We start from the raw sequence: 27,553 nt of genomic DNA, 5'->3' as shown, positions 1-27,553 counted from the left end.
GGCAGACCCACATCTTAACCCTCTTCAGAAAAGTGAGAAGTGGGGGGGCTTGCTTCATCTCTGGTGATAAGATGTTCCAAAGAGCAGGGACAATGGCATAGAAAATCCTGTTCCTAGATCTAGCCAGTTGAAATTCTTTAACTGACAGGATCCATAGCATGACCTCCTGCTTGAGCAGCTGGGACAATTGGGATGAGACAGTTCCTCGGGAGGCAGCTCCTCAGGGTTTTAAACCACCTTGACCAGATTGGCTGGAAGCAAACTGACACCCAATTTAGGTTGTGTAGCAGACATGTTACATGTGCAACCCTAGGGGCACCCAGAACTCCTTGCACAACTGCATTCTGCACCAGTTTCAGATTCTGCATACTCTTCAAGGGTAACCCCATGTAAAGCAGCCTACATTGCAGTAGACCATTTGAGAGATGACCAGGGCATGTGAGTGAAATGACAAACTGTAGGATTAGGAGCAAATTTTATTAATATTGTTTATGTAGCACTTAGGATTTAATTGGTATATAATTGACTGATTCCTTAATTTAAAAAAAGATTTCTGATACCTAAATTCCCACTCAATTCATTGTTATGTAGCAATTTTACTGTGTAATATTATGGTAACACATATAAATCAATAGTGCATTCCTTATCTGTATGAAAATTAGAGCCTGTTCATTATTTTCATACAATATCTCAGTTACTTTATAATAACAGTATAATGATTCTAAATATTTAGTAATATGTTCATAAAGTTTGGCTGTAAGTTATAAGGCGTATGCATAGCTCATGCTAGGTTTAAGAAGTGTTTTATGCCCCCAGGTGGTGTTATATTACAGCTCCATACGTTTCAGACACCATAATTAATGATATGGATTGGTGATATTTGAATGAACATTTTGGGGGGGGCAAGATTAGAAAATACTGTGTTAAGCTCTAAAATGCTATTTTAGAATAATATACAAACGTACAAATGAACTCTACTACATTTGCTTTTTAACTATTCAATTTTATAAGGTAGTCCTCGAATTACGACTACAATTGAGCCCAACATTTCTGTTGTTAAGTAAAACATTTGTTAAGTTACTTTGCCCCATTTTACAACCTTTCTTACAAAAGTTGTTAAGTAAATCATCGCAGTAGATAACTTAGTAACATGGTTGTTAAGTGAATATGGCTTCCCCATTGATTTTGCTTGTCAAAAGCTTGCAAAAAGGGATCACGTGACCCTGGGACACTGCAACCCTCACAAATCTGAGTCAGTTGCCAAGCATCTGAATTTGGATCATATGAGAATGGAGATGCTACAAAGGTCATAAGTGTGAAAAACAGTCATAAGTCATTTTTTTCAGTGCCATTGTAACTTTGAACAGTCACTAAAAGAACTGTTGTAAGTCAAGGACTACCTGTATGGCCACCCAGCTCAAATGAATGACTCTAAGCAACTAAGAGCAAAAAGCCTAACAACCCCAAAATAGAGAATAAACAATAGCCAAGATAAAAACAATAACAAAATCTAAAAACATCAGTAAGTATACAGTACAAATATTTCAATAAGACTGATTTATGGGCTCCAACAGATTCCACCCTCCAAATCCAGGAAGATAACTATGTCTCAAGACTTTGTATAGGTCGTATAGTATAGGATCAGAGACAATCTGATATCTAATGGGATGATCCTTCACAGAGTAGGCACTGCAATAGAAAGGGCTTTCTTCCTGGATCCCAGCAGAAAGCAATCTTTAATTAATGGTACCATAGCTTGCTTCTCCTCTTGGGACAGGTAGATATGATTGGGGAGAGGCAGTCTTGCAAATCTTCTATATACAGTATATAAAAGCGAAATATCACTCACACATCATCCCAAAATCTCCAGAACCCTAAAGCCTACAAACTTGAAATTTGGCACATATGTTCCTCTTGGTTTCTAGCTGCTCACTAAGAAAGGATTTTTTTTTAATGACCTTGGTTTCTAGGTGCTCACTAAGAAAGGATTTTTTTAAATGACCATCAGAGCATTAGTATTTCATATATTATTATTAACACGCTCTAGGATGCTAAGGAATTCTACTCCCCTTCCCCACACCTGAAAAGAAATCTGTTCCAAATGCAAAACACAAGCAGAGGAGTGGAGTTTCAGTTTTAGTTTCAGAGCAGCAAGCAGCTTTAGTACAGAACAGTTGAGCTAAGCCACACCCAGGCTTTTTGCTGTGTCCTTGCTCACACAGCAAATACTGTTTCCGTTTCCAAATAGCCCTCAACTCTCTCACACACTAACAGGATGTTAACCCTAACCCTAACCAGATGAATACCAATGGACGCTGGTAGGCAGAGCCAGAATTCTCCCCCCCCTTATTTTCCTCCCCAAAAACTAAGCCCAACCATGTAGTTTCGTAGGGAAGCACAGGTATTGAGCTTAGTAACCTTATATCACTGATTGTTTACAAATATTAGTGGGGTTTTGGGTCTAACATAAAGCATTTGTATTTGCTTTTCAATAATATTCCTAGTATAGCAATTCCTGCTTCCAGAATAATGTTCTAATTCTGGTAACTTTCAGAACTATGAGACATTCTAAATTAAGTAGTTGTTATTGGAGGGTTATTGGAACTGGAAGATCACATCTCCATAATTTGGTTTCAGTACAGTTCATGTTCAGAAAAAGAAAGCTCCAAGAAATTATTCCAGTTTATACAGAAAGATCACTATCCATATGAATTTGGATGGCTTTTGTGGAATATCCATCAGTTTTCTTGGTATGGTGCTAAAGTGATATGCCATTGCTTTTTGGAATGATATTTTACTTTCCTGTGTAACCAGTTATACTGGACTCCAGTTTGGTCTTCCATGAAAGTACAAACGAACACCATCTCTGTTTAACTTTTTAGAGAAGCTAAATTTAATTTTATTTCTTTTTCAAATTATGGATGGAGTTCAGTAATCCTTTTTGCCTTTTAATTTTTTGGTATAATGGCTTACAGATGTAGAAAATTTCACACTAATTCAGTAACAGTTGTTTGAACTTCAAAATTAGGTAGTTACATTTGTTTTCTTTAGATGTAGTGATTATAGAATTTCAGGGAGTAGAATTCATTATCTCGTGGCATAAATGCTGCAGTAATTTAAAAGGTCTTATTGAATTGGATTATCATGAAGATTAAAAATAAATAAATTGTTGCATTGAGAAAGTAGTGAAGAGCCCTTTCTGCATATTGGGGATTTCCAAATTCTTCCAGCCACTGAAGTTTTCAGAATAGCATTCTTTGGGAGGTGAATTCACTGCCACTGGCAACATGAATTGGTGGAATTCACACACTCTTCTTTCAGGATAAGGAAGTGCAGCTTAGTTCATACAAGGTAATTTATTCCAATCCTGTTTATAAGTCAAGCATGGGGAAAAAACATTGTGGTGGTTTTCAAATAATTTAAAAACTGCTATTAAGAATATTAAGAAATACAATCAGTGAAATATAGGTATATAACAGATTATATAGAATTATAGAATACTAGAATCACTAATAGCCTTCCTTGCTCATTTGTTCCTAGTAAAGGCATACTTGAAATGATTGCCAGTACTGTATATGCTTGGTATAATACCAACCGGTGAGTTAATCTTCTGTAATTCTTACTTAAGGTGAGTTTTCCTAAGTTAATTTTACAATGTAAAAAATACAAAACATTAGTTGATCCGAAATATAAAATATTACTTGACTTGAAAGTCAAGACATGTAAATATACACATACGTACATGTATATTGTAGTTCTACTCTTTAAAATAGGGTTATTCTTGAGCTGCACTTGATTTTAATCTGTTCTATAAAAGTCGGTGGGGGCCTCTTTAATGTTTTCTTAATTTTTCTGATTTAAATATTTATTTTACAATTAACATTTGTCATTTTTAATAAGTATAGATTTCATCCTTTCCTCATAAAATGTTTTTTTCTTTTATTCATAGGGTCTTTATCAGTGGACTTTAAGCATTGACAATTAATTTTCATTTTTGTGTCCTAGTTTCTTTTCTATTAATAAAGGGAAATATTAACAAATACAAGTTGAATAAGTAACAATTTCAGAATAAATGCCTGCAGGTTCTTTTTCATTGTTTTGGAGGAGGAGAATTTAGAATGGTCCCATAGGTTTTGACAGATTTAATAAATCTACTTTGTCCCTTAACATCTTCCTCTCACCAATTAAAAATACAAAATAAATTCATAAAGATGGTTCCATCTACTCTATGCCTGACAGAAGAAATCCTAGTGTGGTTTTGTATTTTTTTGTATATCTAGATTGAGACCTGGGGCACTGGATTCAAATCACCATTCAATTTGGAACTTCTTCAGGGAAATTTTGTTCAGAGAATAAAATGATCAACCACCATTGTCCAAAATTCCCTGAAGCAAAAACAGGATAAAGATATCATAAGAACAGATTCCTGCCTTATTACCGCATTTCTTTTACAATAGACAGATAGCCCATATGTCCCCTAACTTGCAACTCATGAAGAAGGAACAGGTTTCTGAGATTAAACATTGTGAATCATGAAAATTGTGTAATATATTTATTGTGGTCTATTTATTGGACTGCAAAAAAAATAATACAATTTCATTGTTTCTTTTATTCTTTTATTCCCTTTTGAACAATAGAACCATTCATTTAATGACCATTCAAAGATACAACAGCACTGGGGGGCGGGGGGACTTATGACCTGTTCTCACATTTAAAACCATGGTAGCATCTCCAAGGTCTTATGATCAAAATTCGGGCACTTGGCATGAAATTGTGGGGGTTACACTGCTCTGGGACCATGTGATAGCCATTTGCTACCTTATACCATCTGGCTTCTGTCAATGGGGGAAGCCAAATTTGTAACCAAATGATTCACTTAACAACCATGGCAAAAAAAAAAGTTGTAAAATGGGATGCGACTTACTTAGAAACTACCTTGCAAAGCAATGGAAATGTCGGGCTCAATTGTGGTAATAAGTCAAGGACTACCTGTGTGTGTTTTAGTAGTTTGAATAGTATTATTATTAAACTGCTATTAAACTACTATTTGAATAGTAGTTTAATTTTTTATAACCAGTTATTAGATCACTGAAGGTGCAGTGGACAACATCCCTTCTGCCACATTCTGTAATAGCTGCAACTTCTAAATCATCTTCAAGAGCAGACCCACACAGAATGGATTGTTGTCATTCCTGTGATGTTGAGTTAGGGTAGACAACAGGCTCTTGGGAATAAGACAGATTTGATCAAGAAGCTGTTGGATTAGGTATAGTTACCTCTCCATACAGGTAATCCAAGGCTCTACAGTAGCTCCTTTGGGAGAAGAGCAGTCCCATTAGAAATATATCTAGTTTTCACATCTACAAGTCACAATCTATGCAGCTTTTTAGTTCTATGCAGCAAAAAAAAAAGTATTTCTCAGATACCTTCCAGTTCTATACTGTAGTTAACTGAACTATAGCAAAATCAGAATTACCTGTGAAAAAGAAGTAGAATACACAGAAAGGATAACAGCGGATTGAGAAACTGTGGTAACGAGGTAATGGAAAAAGTAGGAGAGAAGGAAAAAAGGATATTTACCCACCCACCCAGTTCAGAGGAGAAAATAATTAAATTGATTTGCTTAAAATTGGCTCATAAGAGGATGAATAACAGAACAGAATGTTATGAGTTGGAAGAGACTTTGGAGGTCTTCTAGTCCAACCCTCTGCTCAGGCAGGAAACCCTACAGCATTTCAGACAAATGGTTGTCCAATCTCTTCTTAAAAACTTCCAATGCTGGAGCATTCACAACTTCTGGAGGCAAGTTGTTCCACTGATTAATTGTTCTAACTGTCAGGAAATTTCTCCTTAGTTCTAGGTTGGTTCTCTCCTTGATTAAAGAAAATATACTGTAACTTCCTTTCAAAGACTTCTCAGGAGACGGGCCTTTCTTAGGAGATATAGTTCTAACTCCTATTGACTTTGTCAGGGAAAGGGATTTATGTGAAAATCTATGGAGTAATGTACTCCATAAATTTCCATTGTACATTCTCTGAACCAAAAATATCCTACTGAAAATTGATGAGAGAGAAAGAGAAGTACATCCCTCTCCCTAGAAACAAAAAACTCTGTTACCGTTTTCAAGTTCCAGTCAAATCAGAGCTTGGCTTGATTTAGGCACTGACATTGCATTGGTGTCTGTGGCAGCCGAGGCACCATATCACAAGAATACAGTAGTGATTATAAATAAAGCATTTAATTCTTCAGCTAATTTGACTAAAATATATCTAGTTTCCTAGGGGCAATTTAACTTTGTACTTACTGGTGGTTCATGTTAATTTACAAGATCTATCTAAGTCTTTTTTATGTACTGAAATCTATATTCTCTATTCTCAGTTGAGTCCAAACATACATTATAGTTACATTTTTTAACCAACATTTCCCTCATTTTCCACAATTTTCTTCCCTACAAAAGTTTGTTGCAAAGCTACTGTCACCTCAGGCCTCATTAGACTTATATGAAGTTTTTGATTGTTTTTTAGCTACCATGTACATGACTTTTCACTTGTTTTCATTCATCTGTCCCATTTGAAGAGAGATTGCAGTAACTCTTCACTGTCCCTTTTTGTTACTACACCTTTTAATTAGACTTGGTCAGTCCTAAATTAAGATGATTTACATAGTTTAAAAAGTGCGTGTTTTTTTCAAAAATCTCACTGTTTATATTCTATCATTACAAGGACTGTCATTTATTTATATTCCTTTTTGTTTAACTGGATGCTGTCATGAAAGAACACCTCTCCTCTTAAACCTGACCTCTAAGGTGACTTTGATGTTAAAGTTGTTAAGAAACTTTTGAAGGTAAACAGTGACTGTGTTTTTACAACAGACTAAATCATATTTTCATTTTGGGTACAGTGTTTTCTGTAGTCAAACCGTCTATGAGATTGTGGTTAAGGAGATGTGCCTTACCAAATGTGCAACTAGGGCTTCTTTTTTTAATGTGTTTTACCCATGATATAGCAGGGATGAAAATGAATAATAGCCTTTGCCACTAGAGAGATAATGAAAAATGTTCATTAGACTACAAGTCATTGTGCATATAAAGTTTTTAATTGATAAGTAAATCATAACATGTGGTATACTGTATATTAAGTATTACAGCACTTTTTATGAATGTATTTAAGGTTTCTAGGGTTAACTAATAATTTCTCATAACCCCATATGGGGCGCCTTATAGATGGAGCTCGTATGACTGTAAATTAGCTTTTTACTTCGATTTTTTTACTTACAGCTTTTTAATGCTTTTTGATACTGTTCTGCATTGTGTTTTTATGTGATGTTAGCCATCTAGTGTCACTGTAGAAAAATGGTCAATGTTACATATCCAAGTTTTTCTCCAGAATGCTTATGAGGTAGCATAAGCTATCAGTAAGTTATGTCACTGAGGGAACTTCTCAGATCATTGACCCAGCATCTTAACTGCTAAAGCATCATTCCTGTGACGCATTGGCTCCCAATCTTCAATATCATCTACTAAAATATCTACACTACAAGTGTAGAGGTTTTGTGGATCAGCTTAAGTCCCCGACATAACCTGCTAGGCTGGATAATGCCAATTGCTAGCCTCTGAAAAGGAACGTGCTTTGCTTTAATCTGTTTCTGTGACATTAGTATGAATTTCTGATTGAAAAGAACCCTTTTCTATAGAAAATCACATTTGCATTTCTTACAGAAGGTTTTTCTCTCTGAAACTCTTATAGGAACAGATGAAAGTCACAGAGAGGGGCTATAAAATCAGAGTTTATTATTACAGTATTGGCATAACATTAGAATAGATTGTCTTCCCAAGTCTACCATTTTCCCATCTCTCATCATTATTGTCTGTTTGATAATGGCTTCTGGGAATTACAGGCCAGAATACCAAAGAAGGCTGAATTAGATCACTGAGGCCTTGTAAAGCCTGTGATAATCTTAACATTAGTCAGTTAAATTGACTTTCCTTTCCAGCTGCGAATATTCAGGCACATTAATGATCCAAAAGGTCTTACTGTGCGGATACCATGTTTGATCTAATTGAATCTGGATTTATGTTTTATTACACAAATATCTGAAAATATTATTGTTCAGTGCAACAAAGGATTCAGGGACCATTGTTTATTTCTGAATAGTTTGAGCTTTGGTTTGCTTTGTTTATATTAACTGCAAATATTTTGTTAAAAGACATATAAATAAAATACAAATCCTTCTCTTGCATAGTAACAGTTTAAATATTTGTATAAATATACAAAGCATGCCTAAGACAGAAGTCTATAAATCCGCAAAAGCGAAATAGTTGAGCTTCAGCTGACATTATGTGATTCAACACAATGGACTAGGACTGTAGGACTATAGTTCCATTTTGAGAAATGTTTTTCTTTGATAAATGAACCTATGGCTAAATTATTAACTCTTTCTCTAATGACAGTTTAAAAGCAGATACTTTTATCTCCACAGATTTGAAAGAATACATCATGGGAGCTTTTCTAGACAAGCCAAAGATGGAGAAGCACAATGCCCAAGGGCAGGGCAATGGACTACGCTATGGGTTAAGTAGCATGCAAGGTTGGCGAGTTGAGATGGAAGATGCACATACAGCAGTGATCGGCCTGCCAAATGGACTTGATGGATGGTCTTTTTTTGCTGTGTATGATGGACATGCTGGATCCCAAGTTGCCAAATACTGCTGCGAGCATTTATTAGATCACATCACAAGCAATCATGATTTTAAAGGATGTGGTGCTTCACCATCTGTGGAAAGTGTAAAGACTGGAATCAGAACAGGTTTTCTGCAAATTGATGAACAAATGAGGCTACTCTCAGAAAAAAAACATGGTGCAGACAGAAGCGGGTCAACAGCCGTGGGAGTCTTGATTTCTCCCCAACACACTTATTTTATCAACTGTGGAGATTCTAGAGGTTTACTTTGTAGAAACACAAAGGTTTATTTCTTTACACAGGATCATAAACCAAATAACCCACTGGAGAAGGAACGTATACAAAATGCAGGTGGTTCAGTAATGATTCAGCGTGTGAATGGATCTCTGGCTGTATCTAGAGCACTTGGGGACTTTGACTACAAATGTGTTCATGGGAAAGGCCCCACAGAGCAGCTTGTCTCTCCAGAACCTGAAGTATATGAAATTGAGAGATCAGAAGAAGAGGATCAGTTCATCATATTGGCTTGTGATGGTATCTGGGATGTTATGGGAAATGAAGAGCTGTGTGAATTTGTCAGATCAAGGCTTGAAGTCACTGATGATCTTGAAAGAGTTTGTAATGAGATAGTTGACACCTGCTTGTACAAGGTAGCCAGAAATTCTGAAGGAAATGCACTTTTAATACATTAGAAGTTTTACATGGGGTGTAGGGTAAAAATCTATATATGCTTTATATAATCTTGGAAAGAGTTCTTTTGTGGCACATGTGGAATTTTAAAAAGGATACTTTGCCAACTTGGTCTGATTATTTTTATTCTATGTTATTGATTAAGACCATACAATGCCAATACTGTGCATACTTACTTTGCTAAAATATTGCTGAATTTGCATTGTATTTTGTATAATTTTACAATGTAGAAAAAATCGCTAGTTAATTTATAGAGTCAATTTGAACATTACTTTTTAGTTTTTTTTGTAACATTTCACAGCACCTTTTTAAAAAAAAAATGGTGCAAAGGTCTTATTTCTATGACAGATCATCAGGATTCTGAATCAGTTCAGTTCATTTACTGTTTTTTTTTTTTAATCTAACAGCCTTAGGAAGCTACAACTTTAGGCTGAAGATTGCTGGTGTGTGCAAGATATTTAATTTCTGTGTTGAGCTAAATTTCACTATTTGCTTTGTTTTTCTAATTAAAAAAAAAACCATCTATGAGATATATGATGGAGAGTTTGAGTTGAAATATTAACTTAATAATTAGAAGAATCCTGGTTTAAATTTCATCCAGGGAAAAGGATTGATCTTAACTCAGGCTTCTTCTAATTATTAAGCCAGCTAGAAACAAGTGAATAAATTACCTTAATAATCATCAGGGACAGTTTATGTCTTAAGTTTAAAAATCAGATAGGTTCTATATTCTCCTAACTATAAATTAGGTTGAATTTTTATGTGAAATCCAACATCATAGAACAGTGTTCTCTTTCATATCGTAATAAAACTACCCTTTATTTCCATGCTATAAATATGAATATACAATTGATAGACTTACAAATAGTGTGCTTAGAAATGTTTAAAAATATCTGAAATGTCTTTTTCCTTCCCTTTTCAGGGTAGCCGAGACAACATGAGTGTGATACTGATCTGTTTTCCAAATGCACCAAAGGTATTACCAGATGCAGTGAAGAGAGAGACAGAGCTGGACAAGTTCCTGGAAAGCAGAGTAGAAGGTGGCTCTTTAAGAAAAAAATAAGTAATTTAATTTTAAACAAAACCTGAACAGCCAAGTTGTGAATACTTGTTTGTTTTTTCAATTAAATCCTTAAGTGCCATGAGATATTTATGACACATATCACTTAAAGGTACTTTTGTTGCCTTTTGATACACGTGTAGGTCTATCCTATTAAAATATGTGTCCTTGACTGTTCTGTTTACAATAGAGAAAAACAACATTTATGTCAGAACCATTATCAGCAATAAATTTATGTTCCAAACAATTTCTAATTGATATTGAAAGAGCATTTATCTATCTTAATAGAATTACATTTAACAGAATACTCATTAAATATATGTATCAGTATCTATTTCAGATGTGTAATAATTTCAAGATAGCATAGTTATAGTCTTGTAACTTGATATTAATACAATTTTGTACAACTATTTAAATTTAAATTTTATTTTGGTTTAAATCATGCATTAAAAGATGCATGCCAATCTCTTATTTAGCACCTTTGAATATGTGCGGTGCAATTCTTTGCTTATATACGTGGATGTTAAGCATGTTCACAAGTAAGCTTTCATTCATTTCACTAGTTGTAAACAATACTAATATGGACGAATGTGCATTTTTCAAAAAAATGAAGATAACGTGAAATTAGATTTAGTCAGAATTCATCAGACCTTTAAAATAGATATAATGACCAAATTATATTACATTCAATTTATATGAATGTAAATTGAAGGTGATTTAATTTTGCTGTAAGTCCATGGAATTATGAGTATGACTAGTAGGAAATTTGGTCTGCTTTATTGACCTTTGAGTTAAACATTTCATGCATTTTTTATGTTATAAAAGCTAACTGTGTCAGTTATAAGCCTGTCAATGTTTGAGATGTTAAAATTCTCTTAGTGAAATACCAATGAGTCAGTGTGCTGCAGCGGCTAGGAGATGGAGGTAGAAATCAGGAAACCTCTGATTCCTGTCTCAACTTTATAATTACCTCCTTAGATGGCTCAGGCAAAATATACTTTCTTGAATCTCTCCCTCCCATTTTCAAGATGGGAAGATAATACTGATATATCTGACATAAAAATTGCATTAAGATAATATTTATGAAGTGTTTTAAACTCCTGAAAGCACTATGTGATAGTATTAGATGTAATATTCAAAGCACGTGAACGTTACAAATTCAGATAGTGATTGCCAATACTGCATTTTTTTCTACAGAATCACAGTCTTTACTTATACGATATATTGCAAGCATAGTAAGTGAATGTAATTAATAAGAGTGGAAAGAAGCATTATGTAGTGACAGCCTAGGGAAGCTGTGTCTTATGATAAAGTCTATATATTATATGGATAATGGCAATAGCACTTAGATTTATATACTGCTTCACAGTGCTTTACAGCCCTCTCTAAGCAGTTGACAGTGTCAGCGTATTGCCCCCAACCGACTGTGTCCTCGTTTTACCAACCTCGGAAGGATGGAAGGCTAAGTCAACCTTGAGCCGGTGAGACTTGAACTGCCGAACTGCTGGCAGCCAGCAGTAGTAGCCTGCAGTACTGCATTCTGACCACTGTGCCAAAACAAGCAGACATTGGGCAGTTTTCTTTACCTTGAGATAAAATTATGTTCAATGTCTGCAATCCAAGAGTTCCCCATCATTTAAACCTCCTCCAAGTGAAGACTTTATTCTTCCTAAAAGAAAATTACTTATTAAGTTTAGAGTGTTGATTTTGACATGCAAATACTTCAAACAATAGGATTTAGTTATGACTCAGCTAGTAAACTGCTTTGGTATATGTTTGGGTGACCTCAGTTCACTTTGCCCTTCATCTGCCACAGGACCCTATCAAGTTCTTAGGGAACCCTTGATTTCCATGGAACACATTTGGACAAACCCTGACTTATATCATATTCTCTTTCTTTTCTCCTTCCTTCCTTCCTTCCTTCCTTCCTTCCTTCCTTCCTTCCTTCCTTCCTTCCTTCCTTCCTTCCTTCCTTCCTTCCTTCCTTCCTTCCTTCCTTCCTTTCTCTCCCCCCCTCTCTCTCACACACACAAAAGACAAACATTTTGCAGTGTTTTGAAGTTTCCTCTTTAGTCTTCCACAAAGCACCCAATTATTCCTTGAACTTGTTCTGAATTCTAAAGTAGTTTGATAGATTTCGAAAGGGATCACTATGCCAAAGAAAACTGTTTACAATTGGTTTCTAACTTCAGGAGTCTTGAAGAGCAATTTAGATTAAACTATACCTGTTTTTTGAACTGGGAACAGTTAAATTTTTAAATATGTACTAAACTGGGGGTATTGGCCCCTCTTGGTCTATTAAAAAATAATTATTCTGGTTAATAGCTATGTTCTCTTTTGCACAATTTTTGGAAATATAGAACTGTTTGGTACAAGAAATGTTATAGCTGCTGAGTCATCCAGTTATATAGCTAATACACTATTTCTATTAAGATTCCAGAAAAGGCGACCATTAAAATTTTAAATCACTATATTTAACATGCACACACATGTGTGTGTATATGTGTGTGTTCTGATTGAAGTAAAATTGAAGCTTTTAACATTTAATAAGAGGAAAATGGGCAATAAAATTAGATGTAGTCTTTTTTTCAGGATAACCAAAACTTTTAAAAAAAGTTAAATTTAGGATTCATATTTATTTTTTTAAAAAGTCTGCTTTGTTGACTGAGTTACACTACTATAATATATATTATAAATTATGCCTTTATCTGTGTTCTGATCCATTTTATATTCATTTTGAATACATTTAATTATAGTTATGTAACAAAGAGTATTTATGACACACAAACTTTAATACTAAGTGCGGTTCCTTAAAATTGTATTTCAAAATGTTCTTCTGATATGATAGATACTAGGACTAGCCTAATAAAATTAAATCCCTCAAATACAGCTAAGATTGCAGGCCTCAAGGAGCTTTTCTTGGTGCACATTTTCAGTTTAGTGGGATTCTCAGGTGTAATATTTCTGGAGTTACACTGGAAAATTTCACTATTTAAACATGTGTTTGTTTCATAGATGATTATTGGCTTAAGTGTGCTGTAATACCCATCTCCAGTAAAACATGTATATTTATATAGAGAGATTTCCCCTGAGAAAAAGATATAAGATTTCTGGATACCAGAAAGTTCATGTTTTCTCACATTTGTAAAAATAAAGCATTTCCCAAGCCCCTTTAAAAAGTATAGTGCCCATTTAGTTACGATAGTGTGAACTGCACTTCCAAACTCCATCTTTCCTTCAGTGATCTTTTTGTGCCACATTTGGGAAAGTATTTTAAGTTAACAAAAAGCACCTGCAAGTTACTATAAAAACCAAGGCCAATAGATTGGTTACATTTATGCCATAAATTATTTGTGATTGTTCATATTTCTATTTAGTTCAAATGTATTTTATTGGAGAATGTATTTCAAATGTACTACAGCTTTAGGTTCTGGAACTGTGTAGTTTAGGTAAATTGAAATCCCTTTATTTTTGTACAAAAGATAACATAGCATTAGAATGGTGTAGCCAATACCAGATGTTCACAATTCACAATAAAATACTTTATAAAACAATTTTGAGATCTTTGTTCTTTATTTTGTGTTCAGTAGTAGAAATTTTTGCTTTAAAAAGTTGGTGAAATTAAAATTCTGGCCCTATAGTTTCACCTATAAAATATACAGATAGTCCTTGACTTACGACTTGAAACTGAGCCCCAAATTTCTGTTGCTGAACAGGACAGTTGTTAAGCGAATTTTGCCTTATTTGATGATCTTTCTTGCCACAGTTATTCAGTTAATCACTGCAGTTGTGTAAGTTAGTAACACAGTTATAAATTGAATATGGCTTCCCTATTGACTTTGCTTGTCAGAAGGTCACAAAAGGTGATCGCATGGCCCCTGGGACACTGCAACCGTCATAAATATGAGTCAGTTGCCAAGCATCAGAATTTCGATCACGTGACCATGGGGGTTCTGCAATGACCATAAGTATGGAAGACGCTCATAAGTCAATTTTCAGTGCTGTTATAACTTTATAAAGTCACTAAATGAATGGTTGTAAGTTGAGGACTACTTGTACTCTCATTTGTCTCACAATACATCCAGGATCCAAGAAACTAATTAGTTACCCTCACCCCACCTCCCAAAAAGTAGTTTCCTATGCCACCACAATTGACTTTTAAAACTTAATGTTGAGGTCAGTTGTTCTTTGGGAGACGAAGTCCAGTGATTTTATTGCATTAGCATAAATCCCTTGAATGTAGCCTTATAAAATCAGCTCTTCAACTCCTGGCCATTGAGAAATATTGCTATTTTTGGATGGTAGAGGATTATTGTAAAATTTTCTAGTATGCTTCCTGTTGTTGCTATGTATTAGCCTACAGATGGGGCTAGAATATTTTTTAAAAGTTACTGTCATATACTTCAGAATTATTTCAACAATTTTGTTCTTTTCAAATTTCACATTTTTTATAGATCAAAATTATAAAATTATTTCTTATTTTATTTTGAGTAGAATGTTGACATATATCTGTTTGGGAAACTATGGACCATAAGAACGTAATATACTATTACTTGGTTAAATATGTTGATTTAAAGTTTTGCCATAATTACTAATAAAAACCCATTTGGTGTTATTGATTAGCCATAGTTACACGCAAAAGAATATGTACCTCTGGAGTGATTACATGTCTCTGTGACTCTCTATATTAAAAATAATTTCTTTTAAGAAATTTGAATGTATATGTACTATTTATGTACAATTGCTTACAGATTCAAAATAAAAAAACAATTATTATGGCAGATACAGAGATTTGGACACCCACTTGATTCACTTCTAGGTTTCTTTATTATAAAATTGTTAGTAAGGCCCGTAAAGGTGATTGACTCATTTGGGCTGCAGAGAGCCAGGCAAAGATAATTCTATTGGACATTATAACCTTTAAAAAGGTATAAATACTTTTCTCTCTACTTTTAATATCTGAGCATTTGAAAATAAAGACAGTTTACTCTTATAAAATAGAAGAAGGTTGCTGTGTAAAAGAAAAGTCTCTAAATCAGTGTTTCTCATACTTGGCAAATTTTAAGGTGTTAAAATGGCTGCCTAGGGAATTCTGGGAGTTGAAGTCTATCTTAAAGTCAAGTTTAAAAAACATTCTAAATATTTCTAGCTAGAAATTTCAACTGTCAGAAACAATGGTTAATGAATAGAAGTTACATGAAACATTTGAAGTGAAAGCAATATCTGAAAAACCAAAAACAATCTTTCTTAGAATGGCTTCAAAACTAGTTAAGATCTAATACAACTGAATCAATAGACCTTGCAAACAATTGCTGAAAAGTGAAGCTGTCATTTGAATAGTTTTCCACAGGTCCACTGAACAGTGTTGCTAATACAATTGTGATCTGCTTGGGAGAGTGTCAGGTGAAAACATTATCTTTGCATGCATTACATAAGTTGCAGTTCAAAGTATGCAAAGGATCAGTATGAAATGTTTTTGAGCAAAGTGCTCTGGATTGATAAAACAAAAACACAACTGTTCTGCCACAGTAACAGTTTTGGAGAAAAAAATATTTGTTGAGGGGGAAAACATCTTTCCATTCATTAAGCACAGCAGTGCTTTGTTGTGTTTTTAAGTTGAATGGATATAAGTAATACAGGAAATACTATGCAAATGAAAGCAAGTAAAAAGCAAAATATTGTAGAAGAAAATGTCCCAATTAGAGAGCAAATTGAACCTGAAAAGAGATTGGATATGTCAACATCAGTGATCCAAAATATACCTCCAAATCAACCATGAAAATACTTATAGGAAAGAATGCTAAAGATTTTGGTATGGACTTCACAGTCCCCAGACTTTAATATTATTGAAAATTTTGAGGGAGATTTCAAAGACGCAATGTGCACTAAGAGATCTGAGGACTTTATTAAAATTTTGCAAGGAACAGTGGAAAGAAATTGCAGAAACAAAAATAAGCTAATTACAAAAAAGGTTTTGAAGCAGTTATTTTTGCCAAAGGGGATGTAACGAACTACTGATGGAAATTGTGTCCAAACTTCTTCTCTTACTACTTAACTTTTTTCTTATTTTATAAACAATTGATCATGAATATTGCATACACATTCATATTTGCAGAAACATTTCATGCAATTATATCACAAAGTAAATATTCACAAAAAATGTAATCTTTTTAATGATTTGTATAGGTAGTCCTCAACTTACAATTATAATTGAGCCTGAAACTACAGTTGTAAGTTGAAGCATCATGTGACCCAATTTTTTTTAAACATTCTTTGCAACAGTTATTAAATGCATCCATTTTCCCCAATGAGCATTTTTTTATCAGAAACCAGAAGTAAATGCCAGAAACCAGCAAAAGATGTAGCAATTGCAGTCATGTGCTCAAGAGACACCGCAAATTGATTATAAACAAGACCTGATTGCCAAGCACCCAAAATGTGTTCATGTGACCATAGGAGTGTGTGTGAGGCTGTTGTAAATTTTGAAAATGTGTCATAAGTAGCTCTGGGGTGGTGCATCATAAGAGAACATGTGTCTGTGTATCCAGTTAACGAATCTCTAATAGATAATTTTGGAAATACCTTGAACTGACATATTAGAGGACTAGCCACCATGTAAAAGAAACATTACTGGGAAAGATTATTTTTAAAATTATTTTTTATAATTTTTCTTGATTTTCTGAATATTGAAGCAGAAGAGCAGAAATTATTTTAGATTAGTTATTAATATTCCAAAAACTAGATGTCTATGATATGTGCAGCTTTGGTTATTCACAGAAAGATTGAAAGTGTTATAGAGTTCAAATATTGTTTAAACTGTATTGAGGGTGTTTTAATTGAACAGTTTCTTGATGGTTCGTACATTTTATATAATGAGCATTTTTAGGAATTTGAGTTTGGTATAATTTCCGTTATAATTTTTTTTTCCAAGTTAGTATGCATTGAACTATATGAAATGTTTTTTTGGTGTTTTAGTTTATTAAAACAAAGGCTATAATTTATAAAACAATCTCCAATCACGGTGGAATTTGAATTCTATTTATTAAAAATGCTAATTGAGTGTATCAGTAAAGAAATTCTCTCTTGGTAATTCCAAACAACATGTCAGTATTCAAGGGTGCTAGAATACTGATATTTTTATATAATGATTTAATTAATAAATATATTACAAACATATCTATTTCTGAATAAAAAATAAACAGACTCAGGGATATTCTGAAAAGGTAGAGCATCTGTGAGTTGCGTTTCTGCTCAAATTTGCTTGGGTAAAAACATGAAAAAGTCATGAAAAAGGCAAAACTTTTGAAACCTGGAACTTTATTTGATTAAACTAAATGTTGCAATGTTGTTCTAATTGTGATTGAACTGAATTTACAAGAAGATAACTTCTGATTCCCAGAGATCATAAAGAAGCAGGGTGAAGGAATACCAGACTTAGTCCACGTCATGCGTACATTGCAAACAGAGAGCATCCCAAATCTTCCACCCGGGGGTGAATTGGCGAGCAAGTAAGTTTGCACCAGTGTAAATATTGATTTTGATTTTAAATAAGGTATATCTTTCATACAACCTGTCTTAAGGGTGATAAAGTATTTTCAGTAACATTCATCAATAATCGAAGTCTCTTTTAAATGTTATTACAAATGATGAAACAGAGGCGAAACAAATATAAATTGCAAAAGTTTCCTTTTCAAAATGCATCCTTTTGAGTTTGAAATTATCATGAAATTATTGTTTTGAGTGTGAAGCCAGAGCGCTTCCAAGTATTTTGCATGTGTTTTAAACTTGAAGCAATATATTTTTAATTTGAGGCAGAATTCTTTCAAGGTTAAAGCATCTTCCCAACACTCAAAATGACCTCTCTTTTTTTTTTTGAAATGGGTTTTGAAACTGAAATAGATTGTGTTGTTTTAAAATGGATTGAATTCAGATCATTATATGCTTTCCTGCTCTGTTGCATACTAAATGCTAAAAATAAAAGGCATCAGTGCCAGCTGATTAACTGATTTTTAGAGGGGCATTGTAACATTTAAATATGTTTGTTATTTAATGATTTAATAATGTTAAAATTTAATTTATAAATGGTCTTATTCCAAATAAAATGGATTAATGGCTTCAAAGATTTTATTGTCTAGGGAATATAACTTTAAAAAATAAAATACATTCTGCTGCGCGTGAAGTTTACATCAAAATGTGGTATGAAGTTAAAATATTGCCAACCAGACAATTAGTAGAACCTTTGGCATTATATGACCTGACTTGGTTATATGAGTTCTGAGTTCAGTTAATGTGTTGCATGAAGCTAATTTAATGTCCTGCTTAATTAAGCTAGTTTGTTTGGTCCTCCCATTATTTTAGGCTACCAAATAGCTCAACAGTTTCTTTTGTCCTTTTGTTTTTTTTAAGGTCATGTTCTTATTTTATATTAGTACTCTGGAATTTTTGACTCCATCTTTAATTCCATTTGGCTCAGATATTATGTGTAATTTGTTAATAAAACTAGACATACTGGTAATGATAATGATCAAAGGCATCTTTTACAAACTTTTAAAAATTATGTTTGACTACTAGGAATTGCTGTCCTTTAAATTTTGTTTTGTTTTGTTTTTTCTTTATCTGATTTAGACGGAGTGTGATTGAAGCCATTTATAACAGACTGAATCCTTATCGGAATGATGAAGCTGTGAGTATTGGCACACCTAGTTTTCCTTATTAATTCTGACTGAAAAATTACTTGTCAGTCTTTAACTTTACTTTGTTAGTATAAATTGTATTCACTAAAATATTCTTTTCACTATGCTTAAGCTTAATAAAGTACTAAACTGAATTATCTTGGAAGATTCTATTGCTTTTAAGTTAAATGACCAGCTGTAGTTCACTGACAGAAAACATACTGTGCATTGAAGTTAGTTATTTAAGGGTGATGTTTGCTCTCAACAACTTTCTCTCATGCTTTGTTAAATTTATAATTTGTCCCAGAGTACAGAAAAGAAAAATCCTAAAAATTATGGACATATCTACTACCCTTTTCAGTCTGGATTATCCAGAAATTGCTGTAATTTTGGGCGCTCCAGACTTTAAAGGGTTTGTTCTCTTTTCTTAAAGGACTCTGCAACACCCGATGATATGTGGTAAAATGCCATCTAAGCTGTGGAATTAGCACCGATTCTTCTAATGGAAAACTCACCCAACCAACAATGATCCTTCTTAGCATCCGTTTCATACATGCTTGAAGGGAAGTGATGTTGGTATTAGTGAATACATCAGAAAACAGCAGTTCAACACTTATCCCAGGAATAATCTTGTTTTTGTGTGTGAAGCAAACTTCTGTAAAAGTAATATTGAAACTATGATGCTGTAAATTGGACTCCAAGCAATTTTATGTTGTATGATTTTGTTTTGTAAAGTGCAGTTGTGGTTGTCCAGGATGCTTATTTCATAATGAGCTGTTTTACATCATAAATGAAAGGCTTGGTTTGTTGTTTAATGCAACAGTACTCTAGCTCTTTCTATTTGTTTTTGTGGTTCTGGATTGCTGGAAGTAGCAACCTAGCCAGCAAAATACTCAGGAGGTGCATGAAAATTTTGTAAAGGAAATTTGATATAAAAGCAGATTATTGTAACTGTAGTATGGAAAATAACTGGAACACAGTTAATTTTCCTTCAGACTTTAATTGTTTTTTATCTGAAAATTATGGCAGATCTAAAAGTCCCACTGAAATATGTGAAAGATTTCAGCAAAAGAAGAAAAGTTCACCAACTTTACAAGATGGCTATTAAATAGAAACATGGGAGCTAAAAACTTTGATGAATTGCACCTTTTTTAAGAGAAAAACTTTACCTTCGATTAAGTATCAGTTATGTTAAGAGATGGTATCTTTCTATATTTAGTAGGAGCATGCACCATTTTATTAGCCTGACTGGCTGGATTGGCTGCTGTTCCAAGTAAAAATTCTTTTAATTCCATTTTATCAATAAAGCTTGATTTAACAAGAAATTTAACAATAAATGTGTAACTCTTTCTCTTTTCTTTTGTCTTCTAAAATGTTCATAAATAAAGTGTCATGTTGATAAATATTTTTATTAAATAATTGCCCATTTATGAAATGGGAAGAACTCTTGATTGTGCCCGAGGCACAAATGGAGTTTATTTTCTAATTAGTGGGCATAATATGCTTTGAGAAACAGAATGATCTTGTTACATGAGTTTTATTTCAAGATTTTAGTTTGATAGCATTCTATGAGCATAGTGTATACTTGCTTCTTAACGAAAATTAATTTGTCAGAGAGCCTGACAATCTTACTTTGACTGAACAGTAGGTGTGATTTGAAGTGCATAGATTCAGAATATTTAATCGAGTTTAATTTGCTTTAAAAAAATGAAATAATAAAGCTAATTTGACTTGAATTTTCCTCTACTGAAAACAAGATAAATTGATTATGTGTTTGCAGAACTACTGTTTTAAGCACCTTGTATTTTCTTTTTGTTTTTTTCAGTTGAGGGTATTGCATGATCATTATGTATTTCTTTAAACTTTTGGCCAACTGATGCCCCTCCAAAGGAAAATCAACAAAATATATAAATAGATAGTAACAATGTAGCTAGCGTTTTTTAAAAGGTGTAAAACATACCTTTTTATAGGAAGCAATGTACAACTCACATGTTTATATCCCTCTTTCCCTAATTTTCAGATATACATTTGTTTGTATATAGAGCCTTAAAACTATTGCAGTTAGGAAATGTTGAAAAAGTAATGTCTGAGGATTGTTATTATTATAATCACAAATATTTTATTTCTCTTGTTTGGTTGTTTAATATCACTGTATTCAGTTTCTACCCCTTTGAAGCATGAATGAAGAAAACATAAGCACTATTTGTATTTATACATTTAGAGCAACTTTAGGTAAAGCAGCAGTTCCTCATCCTACCTACATTAAATGCTTAAAATACAGTTTTCTTGAGTTCAGGCAATAAAATTGTTAAGTATAACTTTATATACACCTAATTAAGAGGCTATATTTGAAGTACTAATCAATTAACAAGGATGGATTGGTTTTAGAATTAGAAACAGCTCATCATTTTTAGTGTATATTGAAGTATACATATATGTAAAGGTGGCAAAAACTCAGAAACAAGTTTTTTAAATTCTCAAATGGAAAGCCATATGATTAATATTATTAATTGTAATAATAGCACATGTTTAAAATTTGGTGTTGATGCAGCATCTGAAAAAAAGATGAGAACAGTTATTCTGCTATTACTTACAATCCTTCCTGAACATGTGACTTGGATAGAAAAGAGGTACAGCAGTTGTACATTGGCCTACCCATGTTTGGCTCTTTAATGGGGTCAAGGCACTATGTTATTAGGCTTTATTAATACATGGCAATTTTATGTATTAATCAAAGTGAAATTAAATTCATACAACCCATGAATTGCAAATTTTAGTAAGGATGCTTATTCTTGTTCACCAAACTGCAAAAACTAAAACCTTGTGTCTTTTTTTCCCAACATTTTTGCAACTTTTTAAAATGCTAGAAATGTCTAAACACCTCAGGGGGCAGTCCAGCATAGTTTAAAGAATTGTGTGCTACAGTATTTATTTCCCTAGCCAGAGGTGAAAGAGTGAATGCCTGTCTGCTGATGAAATAAAATAAAACAATGGTCCCAACGTTTGCCTTTTGTTTCTATGCATGTTGTTCTCTGTACAGTATTTTTCACAGCATTAAAATTCTGGTATAGTTTAGAGCAGGGGTGTCCAACCGTGACAACTTGAAGCCTGGCGTACTTCAACTCCCAGAATTCCCCAGCCAGCAAAGCTGGCTGGGGAATTCTGGGAGTTGAAGTCCGCCAGGCTTCAAGTTGCCAAGGTTGGACACCCCTGGTTTAGATGGAGACTTTTGAGAACTGATAAATTTAAGGTAATTTAAAGCAATTCTGTATGAAGCACCCTTAAACAATGATACTCCATCATTATTTTTGGGGAGGAGGGAGTGTTTGGGTTTGTTTTACAAAAATCATCATTAATAAAGTAAGTATGATTTGGTTCCATGCTATTAAGTATCACCATGTTTCTCCTTATCTCAGCATATTCTGAGGAGCATACTTCTAGGGAAACTGAACTAGGAGTGGAGACCGACCTTCCTCATCATGGCTCACTTGCAGACTTCTCTGGTTTTTCATGATTGCCCTCAGATGAAACAAGGATATTGGGGTGCAGCCTTTTGCTTAACTCAGTATTTCTGGTTGTTTCAGCAGGTGTAAGCATTCTACTGAGGTAGCCCTCTGTCTGTAAATGGAAGGTGGAGAAGTGTAATAAATGAAGTTAGACATTCTGTGAAAATAGTTTATTGACTTTCCATCAACATATTCCTGGCAAAAATCATATAAGAAAAGCAGATCATTTGCTTTGCCATGTCAAGGGATACAAAAGTATAACAAGCTACAAAAAAACCATCAGAAGCCTCCATTTCACCCACCACTGAAGGGAAAACTTGAACAACCGAGCCCAGGTTTGGGGAAACAACCAACTTGATGCCCAACTCCAAACCAATGGCTGACCTCCCTCAACAGTCTCAGCTGTTAAACAAGAGGGGTGAGAGCATCAGACCCCGAGGCCCTTTACAAGCCTTGGGGCTTGACCTCTTCTCCATTAATATTGAATGGAACCAGCTGCAGTGAAGGGAATCACTAGAACACCTTTTCTTCACTGACCCTGTGGTCAGCCTGGAAGCATTATTGCTGATTTTTAAAGTTGCGGAGGGATCCAGAGGTTCCAATGGTGGCATTATTCCCTTTCTCCTCCTATCAGAAGTCATTGGTAAGAGCTATTGATGCAGTATCAATACTGTCTTATACTGAAATCCAACTGAAAAGAGTCTGTATAATCTGTTTCATGCAGAAAAGCTAGAAAACTGGATGAACATTATCTAGACAAAATTGCTACTTTGGTACAGAACACCAAAGGGATGCTAGGGATGTTGCATACCTTGATCTCAATAAAGTATTATGACAGTCTTGTGTGATATCTTTGTAGACAAGATGGACTAATGGGTAAATCACAGATTCATGATGGGCTGAACAAATGCATTCAAAACATTTCATAAAGGGCTCTGCACCAATATGGAGAATTAGGTCCTCAAAGTTTTACCTCATTCTATTCAATATTCTGCCTAAAGGGCAGAATGGAAATGGAATGGAGGCTTTTTAAAGTTGCAGATGATACCAAGGTAGGGTGATTAGGGAACAAAATTACAATTCAAAAAGATCTCGACAGGTATACATATTAAACCATACTCAACTATGATACTCCATGATGCCTAGTCAAGCATCATGGAAAATCATACACATAGATACAATATTATGGAGATGTAACTTGAGAGCAGTGTATGTAAACAAGACAAAATCGGGACAAAATCCATTCCAGTGTTGATTTGGAATGGAGTCAATCCCGTGCTGCTATGTACTGCATTATTGTAAGCAACCTCTGCAAAAGGTAATAACTCAGCCCAATTTTCTTGTTGATAATTTGCATAGCATCTAATGTATTGTTCAATCATGGCGTTAGCCCTCTCCGCTGCTCTGTTACAAGCAGGATGGAAAGCTGAGGATAACCCTTGAGAGGAACCAATGGATTTCAGAAATTCTCTCCAAAATTTTGTGGTAAATTGTACCCCTCTGTCTGATATTACTCTATGAGGTACTCCATGTAGTCTATAGATATGTTTCACGAACAGCTTTGCAAGCTTTTTCACAGATGGAAATCCTTTGCAGGCTATAAAATGGGTCTATTTAGAGAATAAGTCAATTATAGTCCAAATGATCGTATTCCCTTCACTCTTAGGTAGTTCAACAATAAAGTCCATTGCGATTTCTTCCCAAGGTTGGGTTGGTTCAGCAACTTGTTGCAGGAGGCCAGAGGGTTTTCCAGTTCTGTGTTTCATTGTGGCACAAATTGAACAACTTTTTACATAGTCCTCGACATTAGATTTCATTTTTGGCCACCAGAACTGTCTTCTCAGTAAACGTAGGGTTTTTAGGAATCTGAAGTGGCCTCCCAGGTGGGAGTCATGGCTATGCTTTAGTACCAGTAGTCTTAGGGTTGTGGGTACGTAAAGCTTAGTCCCTTTCCAAGCTAGTCCATCATTCATTGTCAACTCGGTTTGATGGTCCAGGAACCAAGGATTGGTCAATAGGGCCGTTTTCAATTCTGCAGTCAGCTTATCTTCCTGGCGTTTAGAGTTGTGGTTGGCTTGGGCTCGAGTGGTCACTTGGCCTGCCGATTGAGCATCTGAAATTAAGGCTTGTACTATTTTCTCTTGGTGGCTGTCAAACTGAGGTTTTCTGGACAGAGTGTCCACCAGTTTTCCCCTCTGGGGATATATTTAATGTTGAAATTGAATCATTTGAAATATAGTGCCCAGCGGACTTGTTTGGGCAATAATCTCCTAGGGGTCTTTAGAGCCTCGAGGTTCTTATGATCAGTCCATACCTCAAAAGCCTCTGGCGCCCCTTCTAGAAAATGCCTCCACGTCAATAAAGCCCATTGTATGGCGAATGCTTTCTCCCAGACTGCCCACCTTCGCTCTGTGTCAGCTTTTTGGACACATAAGCGCACGGCATCAGTTGGCCTTGAGAATCTTTCTGCAGCAAAACAGCTGCCACTGCTACATCACTTGCATCTGTTTGGACAATAAAAGGCTTCCTCGCGTCTGGGTGCTGGAGGATGGGCTCAGCTGTGAAGAGGGGTTTAAGGTCTCGAAATCTTTCTGAGAGTCCAAGCCAGGGGTTGACCCCGGCTTTGGTTTGGTGGGTGACGGGCCCGTATTTAATAGCTCTGTCAATGGGAGGGCAACTTCAGCAAAGAACGGAATGAATTGTCTATAGAAGTTGGCAAACCCCAAGAAACTTTGAAGTTGTTTTCGGGTTTTGGGGGGTTGCCAGTCCAGCACCACTTTCACCTTTCCAAGGTCCATTTCAATCCCCAGGTTGGATATTCAGTAGCCTAAGTAGTCCAGCGACTCTTTGTGGAATTTGCATTTTGAGAGTTTCACATATAATTTGGCGGCTAGAAGTTTTTCTAGAACCTGTCGGACCAATTGAACATGTTGTTCCATGGTTTCGCTGAAGATAAGGATGTCATTCAGGTACAGGAAGACCCCCCCCGGTAAAGGTGTGGGTGTAGCACCTCATTGATGAGCTGCATAAACACTGCAGGAGCCCCCTGAAGTCCGAAAGGCATGACTTTGAATTGGAAGCTACCCAGAGGGCAGTTAATAGCAGTTTTCCACTCATCTGCCTCTTTGATGCGGACCCAGTAGTAAGCTTCCCTGAGATCTAGCTTGGTGAATACTTTGCCCTTTGACAGGTGGTTCAATAAGTCCTTCATAAGAGGCAGAGGATACATGTTTTTGATGCATACGGCATTCACGCCTCTAAAGTCAACACACAATCTCAATCCGCCATCTTCTCCTTGAACAATATGGGGGCAGCTAATCTTGATTTGGCAGGCTCAATAAAACCTCGTTCCAAATTGCTGTCAAGTATTTCTTTAATTCAGTCATTTCAGCAGGCGTCATGGAATACATCTTTGGTTTTGGTAATTTCACCCTGGGCTTTAATTCTATGGCGCAATCAGTGGCTTGATGGGGAGGTAAAACATTACACTCTTCACTGAATGCTTCAGCCAAGTCTTTGTATTGGTCGGGTACCTGGGGGCTATCTGGGAGAAGGTGGGATGCCATGGATGCTGGCTCAGGCTCTGGGTTCAAGCTGACTGGTGGCTTTGTAGTGGGTGGTAGAGGGGGCAATGGGCCCGGTCCAATGAGGATCTTTCTGAATCCATCCTCCCATTTGATTGTTGGGGCCCATTTGTCTAACCAAGCAAGTCCCAGTATGATTCTGACATCTTGGGGGCCACTATAAAGCCTACGAGTTCGCGATGGGGCCCTAATTCCATCTTGATCAATTCTGTCATTTGAGTGGCTGCCCCCCCAATCTTTGAGCAAGTTCCATCCACTTGCTCAAATCTGATTGGGTGTTTTAGTGGGTTAGTCTTTATGCCCAATTGTTCAACGATGGGGAGCCTGATAAGACATCTAGAACACCCAGTATCAATGACAGCTTCTAACTCCCCGGCCTCCCCCATGTTTGGTACCACTAACTTGACCTTAACTCTAAAAGGTATGATGGGATCACTCACCATTGGGTCGTCTTTGCAGGTTGGGTTCTTGGGGATGTGGTGTTGGTCCAATGGTCCATTGCTCCCAGCTGCGCAGAGGGGGCTTTCCCAGGTGTGTTTGGTGAACCTGCCCCTGGCCAGAGGTTTTCCTTGATTCTTCCGACCTCTAACAGCTGTATTACGCTTCGACTGTGGAGCTTGTGGTACAGGAGCAGGGGCCAGACAGTCTGCTGCCCTATGACCGGCTTGGCCACATCAGTAACATTTCAGCACCCTGGTGGGTCGGGTACAAGCAGTTTTGGCTGGTCCGGTCGATGGTCTCCTCGCCACAATTCTCTTAGTCGGAGCTGCCAGAAGGGGTTTCGTGTGTGGGTTGATGCTGCGATCTAAGCTGAGGGAGGCGGCATACCACAATTGTAAGGTCTGTGGGATTCCCCCAATTTCACAGGCCTTTACTTCTGGATCAATCCATGAGGTGGCTTGCGACCCTTCTAAAGTCCCAAATAAATTCTGACAAGGGTCGCTTGCCTTGCCTCATTTCCATTAACTTCTCTTCATTCTCTGCTACCCTGTCTGGATTTTCAAATCTGAGTCTTAATAATTGAATAAATCCATTTACATCATATAATTCGGGGGCTTGTTTGTTGTGTAGTTGGGCCACCCAGTCTGAAGCATCCCTTTCATTCATCCCATTTGTTATGGCTGTAACCAAATTGTGCTCTGTGGCATATTGATCTCCAAATTGTTCTATATGGGATCGGATTCGAGTGAGGAAATAATTGAAATGTTCATGGCGGCCATCAAATATGGCCTCAAAGGGTATTTGGTCCGGCCTGGGTCATGGCTGCGGAGGTGGCACATGCCAGGCCCCTGCAGGTTGTACTGGAATGGAAGGAACAGGCCGGGTGGTTACGTAGGCTGGGTAGGCCCCCTGAATCCTGGC

The 27,553-nt window shown here is 35.7% G+C and overlaps 1 protein-coding gene across 3 annotated transcripts in view; it reads left to right on the top strand.

Moving 5' to 3' along the window:
- PPM1A (protein phosphatase, Mg2+/Mn2+ dependent 1A) overlaps nt 1-27,553 on the top strand; it is a 37,002-nt gene that overhangs the window by 6,690 nt on the left and 2,759 nt on the right. Inside the window, exons 2-6 of one of the 3 annotated variants that reach the window (XM_026670175.2) lie at nt 8,479-9,329; nt 10,292-10,409; nt 17,829-17,937; nt 19,055-19,112; nt 19,535-22,101. In XM_026670175.2, the coding sequence (XP_026525960.1) occupies nt 8,496-9,329; nt 10,292-10,409; nt 17,829-17,937; nt 19,055-19,112; nt 19,535-19,564 (1,149 nt within the window). In that variant the 5' untranslated portion in view covers nt 8,479-8,495 and the 3' untranslated portion in view covers nt 19,565-22,101. Of the gene's footprint in view, nt 1-8,478; nt 9,330-10,291; nt 10,410-17,828; nt 17,938-19,054; nt 19,113-19,462; nt 22,102-27,553 lie in introns of those variants that run through there. The other 2 variants (XM_026670174.2, XM_087952327.1) reach the window with 2 other exon arrangements.

This window comes from Notechis scutatus, chromosome 1 (genome assembly GCF_049901735.1).
Source record: "Notechis scutatus isolate UNSWTSFEM ecotype Mainland chromosome 1, rNotScu1.2, whole genome shotgun sequence".
Classification (NCBI taxonomy): Eukaryota; Metazoa; Chordata; class Lepidosauria; order Squamata; family Elapidae; genus Notechis; species Notechis scutatus.
The sequence above is the reverse complement of the archived record's forward strand: the minus strand, read 5'-3'. Positions and strand labels throughout refer to the sequence as shown.